General features: G+C 40.0%; 1 protein-coding gene across 1 annotated transcript in view; it reads left to right on the forward strand.

Moving 5' to 3' along the window:
- BAZ1A (bromodomain adjacent to zinc finger domain 1A) overlaps nt 1-6,470 on the forward strand; it is a 118,383-nt gene extending 111,913 nt beyond the window's left edge. Inside the window, exons 27-28 of the mRNA XM_014519282.2 lie at nt 1,483-1,570; nt 2,583-6,470. Of these exons, the coding sequence (XP_014374768.2) occupies nt 1,483-1,570; nt 2,583-2,773 (279 nt within the window). The 3' untranslated portion in view covers nt 2,774-6,470. The remainder of the gene's footprint in view (nt 1-1,482; nt 1,571-2,582) is intronic.
- Nucleotides 6,471-6,678: the final 208 nt, after the last annotated feature.

The following is a 6,678-nucleotide window of genomic DNA, read 5'->3' on the forward strand; positions in this document are numbered from 1 at the left end:
TATGCTCTCCTGCCCCCTTTGATCCTTGTCGGGACTACCTTCTTTTGGGCTTGGAGGATCATCTCCATAAGGAGCGACCACTCCCCTTAAACACCTGGCTCTCCTCCCCTCTGAGACTTCAGCGCTTCTCCAACTATCCTCCTTAGCTCATTGAAGTTTGCCCTCCTAAAATCTAGGGCCACAGCCTGACTGCTTGCCTTTGCCTCCTTGCGCTGAATGGTGAATTCCAGCAGGCAGTGGTCACTGTCGCCCAGGGGGTCAAGCACCCACAGCCCCCTCACCAGGTCGTCGCCCATGGCCAACACCAAGTCCAACAAGGCATCCCCCCTGGTGGGGCTGTGCACCTCCTGGGTTAGATGAAGGTCCTGGACTCTGTCTAAGAACCTACGGGAGCACTCAGACCTGGCTGACTGCTCCTCCCAGCAGATGTCTGGGAAGTTCAGGTCCCCCATGACTACCACATCCTTAGCCTTCGCTACCTTGGTGAGCTGACCCAAGAATTCCTGGTCAAGCTCCTCTCCTTGGTTGGGTGGTCTATAGTAAACTCCCACCGTTATGTCCCTTTCCCCTCTTTTGCCTTGAACCCTAACCCAAAGCACTTCAGAGTGCTTCTCCCCTGACTCTTTACTAATTAGCGAGGATGTGTATTCCTCCTTGATATAGAGTGCCACTCCCCCCCAGCCCCCTTTCCTATCCTGTCCCTCCTGTACAGCCTATAGCCCTTGACATTCACCGCCCAATCATGCTTGGAGTCCCATGATGAGCCTTAGCCACTTAGACAAACACATGTACATTTTACATTTAAGTCTGTTGTGTTGGACAACCAGAATTGGGATCCAGATTGTCCTTGACACAAAGATGACTTGTATATTTTTCCTTCCCCCTTTCTAGCTTAATTTGTGGGGTGGAGGGAAGAAAGGGAGGTAAGCAGCACTTTCTACCTGTCACACAGAAATGGATACTTTCTTCTACCAGAACTGGTCTTTTAAGAACCAAAAGAGTGCAAAATGGAGGAACGTGAGGAGCAATGGAGTAAAAATAGCCTTCCTTAAGTATGAAGGAGCATGTAAGGTAATAAAATACTAAAGGACGAATACAAGTGTAAGGAACAGTAAATCATTTTTGCAGCTTGACCAGTATAAACGGTGTTCTTCTTAAACACAAGAAATAAGTTTTATAAACCAGGGGGTGTTTCTGTTTTGTTTTGGGGTTTTAATGAATTTCTGTATCAGATTGCTGTTGTGGTGGTTGTTGTTGTTGTCTCTTGAACAACTTTCAAAATTAGATTGAGAAAACAAGAGCTGAAATTCCGTAAATTCCCAGTTAAGAACTATAATCTTTACACTCTCATACAGAGGAAAGACTCTTAAATAAACACCAGATTTTTCTCTGCATGTGTCTCAACAGTTGATTCTTATGAGTTGAATTCAAGCTTCTATGTATTTTTGCTGTAATAAAAGGACTGCTTTTTCTTTTTTGCAGGTACCAGACTACTATGATATCATCAAAAAACCTATTGCCTTAAATATAATCCGTGAAAAAGTAAATAAATGTGAATACAAGTTAGCATGTAAGTAATATTTACTGAAGTAATGTATAAACTATTGTTTAAAATAGATTTTATTCTCTCCAGAGAAGCAGAGCTGATGGTTTGAAAAACCATTCTAAGAAACTTACGAATATTTTTCCATGTAGTAATCATTATTCCTAGTACTTGTATTAGTAAGGTGTGTGCCACCTGTCATACTTAAGACATGATTAATCAGTTAATAATATCTTAAGTTTGTAATTGGGCTGCACATTAAAGTATTTAATGGCATTATAAAACAAGGAACAAGCCACATGGTTATTCCACAAAAAAGTGTGATAACTTTTTGTGGCTGATTCCTATCACACCATTAATTGTGGCCAGATGTACCCTTGTGGTTAGGAGCCCTGTCAGTTGTGGGAGCCCAAATGAGCTGACCAGGCTCTCAGCTGTGCGAGTACATGGTACACCCTTGCATCTGGAAGACCATCAGCTGCAGTGGCTCCCAGATACAGGAGCTTGCTACTTGCCGGTGCAGGGGGAAGCCCAGGATTATGTCTCATTACCTACACACCAGTAATGAGGCATGGTGAGATCTGATGCAGTTGTGGGAATTGAGCCTCCTGCAATGCACATATGGATCATGCGTCAGATCCCATTTACATGCACATCTGGCAGGGGGCCTACGGAATGATTAATCATGAAATTTAATTTCTCAAGCTTTAGGGATAGTACCTTTAAAGCAAAATAGGTGTGGCACATTGAAACATGTAGGGTAGTTGTCATTGTTGCTGCTGAGCTGTAATCTTTGAGAAACAGCCTCTGATTGTTGAACTGTTAATCTAGAGCACTTGCTTGTTCAGCACTTGCATATGCTCTAAATTCACAGCATTAGTATTGGTAAAATTTCTTTAGGTTAGAATGATCTTTCTGGATGCCATCCATCTCTGCTTGAACTCTATAGAGTGCCACAACTGGAAGTGTAAAGCATAGCATCTGTGGAAAATACCCTAACATAATTTCTTCATTTCATTTTATTTTTTTTATTTTCCAGCGGAATTTATTGAAGATATTGAGCTCATGTTTGCAAACTGCTTTGAGTACAACCCTCGCAACACAAGTGAAGCAAAAGCTGGAACTAGACTTCAAGCTTTCTTCCATGTTCAGGCTCAAAAGCTTGGACTCCCTGTGACATCTGGTAATGCAGACCATGCTGCTCCAGCTGCAAAGAAGTCACGAATCTAACCTCTGCCTTCCAAAGGATGTTTTGAGGGAAACTTATATGCATAAAAATGAAACATTTAAATCATGCAGTCATCCTATCTGTATAAAGCAATAACAACTGTTTAACCACCTTGAAGTGGGGCCTGCACTATATTCTCAATTTAATATTAAGCACTCAGGAGAATGTAGGAAAGATTACCTTTGCTACAGTTTTATTCAGTGTCTAATAATTTTGATAGATGTACTGGATACAGTACTGGTTTACAGAGGTTTTGTACATTTTTAATACATTCATGTGTCCAAATATATCTTCCAGAAACTTTTTTTTTTCCTGCATTGGATGACCTCGTTTCATCCTGTAGATTTTCTAGAAGCTGTGGTATTGTGAAGGCTTTATCAACTCAGATAAAATCTTCTACTGTAACACAGTTGAAGAAACTGTGTATATGTTTAAAACTTGTTTTGAGCATATCTTATCTACACTACACATGAATGAGTACAATTTGCATATCCTTCAAAGTACTGTACCAGTGCTGGCTGGAGGTATTGAGTCTGAGTTTAAGTAGATATTTATTTAGTATTCGAAGTAATTTGTGAATTTGTTTTGTATTTATAAAATTTGTACCTGGGGATAAAAACAAAAAAACAGAGTTCCTTAACTTTTTTTTATTATTATTTTTCTGTGTTTTTGTTATTTCTAACTTTTTTTTCTGATGATCAATTGATAATGTAATACCTTCCCCTTTCCATGGAGCAGTTCTTCTAGCAACAACTAACTTACAGGACTGTATAATGAATTTATATGACAACTTTCTAAGTGTACAAATAAAATGATACATTTTTCAATGTATTCTGAGCTTCTGGAGTTTACTGCAATCAGCCATCCAACTCTCTAATCTGCATCCTTAAACAGTCCTCATTTCCAGTGACTTCAAGTGAGAGGTTGTTTGAGAGAAGATGGCAGGATTTGGCTTCGACAAGAATGCATTCTAACAGCATAGCAATCATAAGGGGTATTTTAAAGTCTGTATTTCCAACAATCTTGAAAATGGATGGATATATCCCTTTGTCTTGTCTTTCCTGTGCTATTCTACAGCAAACTGTTGATGCAGATACCTTGAGGATGTATGTGAACTGCATGATACTTTAATGCTCAGGCTTTTTATTCTGTCAAACATGTAAAATCTTGTAACTTTAGTTAGCCAGAAGCTTTCTTAGAACATTCTTGTAATTCTTTTGCTCATCTTCTAAAGGTCTCATTCTGGCATTTTGAATTAAATATTTATTTTTAAAATTCAAATGAATTGGTGCCTTTAAAACACAGGTGTAAAAGAGGCAGGGTTCTTGGGGTTGGCTGTTTTGGAGTTTTTTGTTTTTTGTTTTTTTTATTTGCAGTATTTCTAGGGCCGGGGGCAGACCATGGTAGTCAGGAATGCAGGACTATCTCAGGGCAGAGAGCAACAGGGCTTAGGGAAAAATACTGAATGACCCCAGATCTGCTGACTATGTAATACATATCACAAGAGTTTTCCTGGTGCCTGTGGTGCTAGATAAAGCAGTAGATCCTTCACTGAATGTCATTGCCCCCTTCCCCTGCAGCCCATTCTTGTGGTAGCTCTGATTAGTTATGGGAGAAAGCTATTTGTGGTGGTAGGCTCAGAGTAAATGTTACCTTGTCTCCACAGCAGCATGTAGGCTTTTTAAGAGGTTGTAGCGGAGGGGGGATGTGGAATGGAGAAAGAAAGTCAACAGAACAGGGGAAAACTTCACTTCCACCAAGACAGTTGTTGGCCTATATCCTCTCTCTCCACTTACACAAATATAAATATGGAAGGGCTAGGATGATGGCTTATAAAAGAGGAACAATTTTTTGTTCTATATCGGGACTTGAACACGGATGGAGTAACTGTCTTTTAAAAGAAAAGTAAAATCTTAAAGGCATTCTACATTAATGGCCTTGCTATTTGCACCTGGCATTAAGCCCCATACATCTGATGAAAGGCATTTTGCTAACACCAAGTTCTGTGCCCTGTGTATTGAAATAGGACTCTGATGAACTGAAGGGCAGATAAGGCGATTTAGCAAAATGCATGTATTGTTCCCAGACTAAAGCTGTAAACTATTCAACTGAGGCTTTCAGCAATTCCAACCCTGTAACGGTGTCTACATTCACATACTACAAATGGGGAAAATGAACAAGAACAGGATCAGAGTCCAAGTACCAGAAATGCAAGCCCCACAACACTATTGAGTTCAATTGGAATTACATGCATCTAGAATCTGTGATGGTAACCAGATTCTGCCACCTTAACTCACTGGAGCAATACTTAATTTTTTTTCCCCCAAGGAGTCTCACTGAAGTCCATTACAGTTTAAATTTCTGCTTCATGTGACTAGAGGTGGCCTAAGTAAGAGGATACCACTATAGAGCCCTAAAATAGTTCAAGGAGCTGAGTGGCAGTTGGTTCTGCCCTCTCTTGTATATCCTTAACTGTGTGTGGGGACAGGGTATACAACCCTCAATATCTGATTTTTCAAGGATATTCTGTGATCACCCAAGGGCATCCCCTTAGTATAAGGCCAGCTCAAGGAATTGCCCCCAAATGAGGGAATGCCAAGATAAAATAAGCATGTTTTAGAAATCTGTTGCAACACTGAGGGGATGTGATATTTCAAAACAATTGGAAAAAAGAAATTTGGAATCAACCTCTACATTTGTTTTTAAGCTTAGAAAGTCAGAGGGTCAGTATTCAGTCAGGCATTCATATGCATTCCTACCCACCCCCTACCAAGACTGGAAATACTCCATCAATGTTCCAGTACCATTGACTTCTTCCAAATTGAAATCCTCCCTTATCTTTAAAATATAAACCAAAGAATCCTCCCTCATGCCTTCCCCATGTGTTTATGACCATTCTACTGTAATTAATACTGGAACACATGGGGAAGGAGTGTGTGCAGCAGAAAAATAGTGTTGTGCTCCTTGACGCACATGGACTATATACTTTGTATCTTCTGTGGAGTAAGCAGTGTGGGGCATATATGACATACTGACCAGCAGGTGTCACACACATTTGGGAAATTCTTGACTAATGTGACTTGTCCCTGCTGATGTCAGTGGGACCAAAGACATAAAGTGGCAACCAGTTATGTGTTTAAAGGCCAGGTAGAGAGAGGCATTTACCATGTGAGCTGTCAGGTCATCTGTAGTAACTTTTTTCTGTCCACTCCTGTCCTGTTGTAAGTGAAGTTAAACTTAACCCTCTTTATTCAAGGATAAACTGCTTTGGTTCTATTTCAGTTTCCATTTACTTTGGGATACAAGCAGACAAAAATGGTTGCAACAGCTTTGATGCATTCACAATAAACTCCTTTGGTCAATATCATAGTTGTCCATATCCAAACTTCAAATTACCCATGTGCCTAAGAATGTGCAGGACTGGGGCCACGAGCAGTACAGCAGGGTGAGGTGCAGATGAGGGGCCTATATTAGATACTAATGTTTGAAAATGCTGGCTTAAGTAAGACCAAGTCAAATGGGATCCACCAATCACTAGGTCAGAGGATATTGAGAATGACCTATAAGAAGTGCTCTCCCCAGTTTCTAACCATCCAAACTGTGAATTCTAATCTTGTTAAACGTGGCTGTATATTTGCAGGTCTTTTAAAACTGGATTGTGAAGTGCTGTATATTTTTTAATAAAAAATTTAATTCGAAGTGTTGTCGGTCTTTGTTTTGGGTCTTGAGCAAGATTTTTTTTAAGTTAATGTTTATATTCAGTTCAGGTTTCAGTTGGTTTGTTTCAATTGGAAACCCAATTATGTCCAATTTTATCACTGTCTTCAATGTTCAAAAAAACCCTCTGGTCACAAAAATGCCCTTTTAAGGAGATTATAGATTTCTAGAGAGCTGTGTCAGCCTTCCA

Source organism: Alligator sinensis, unplaced genomic scaffold, assembly GCF_000455745.1.
Source record: "Alligator sinensis unplaced genomic scaffold, ASM45574v1 scaffold280_1, whole genome shotgun sequence".
NCBI lineage: Eukaryota > Metazoa > Chordata > Crocodylia > Alligatoridae > Alligator > Alligator sinensis.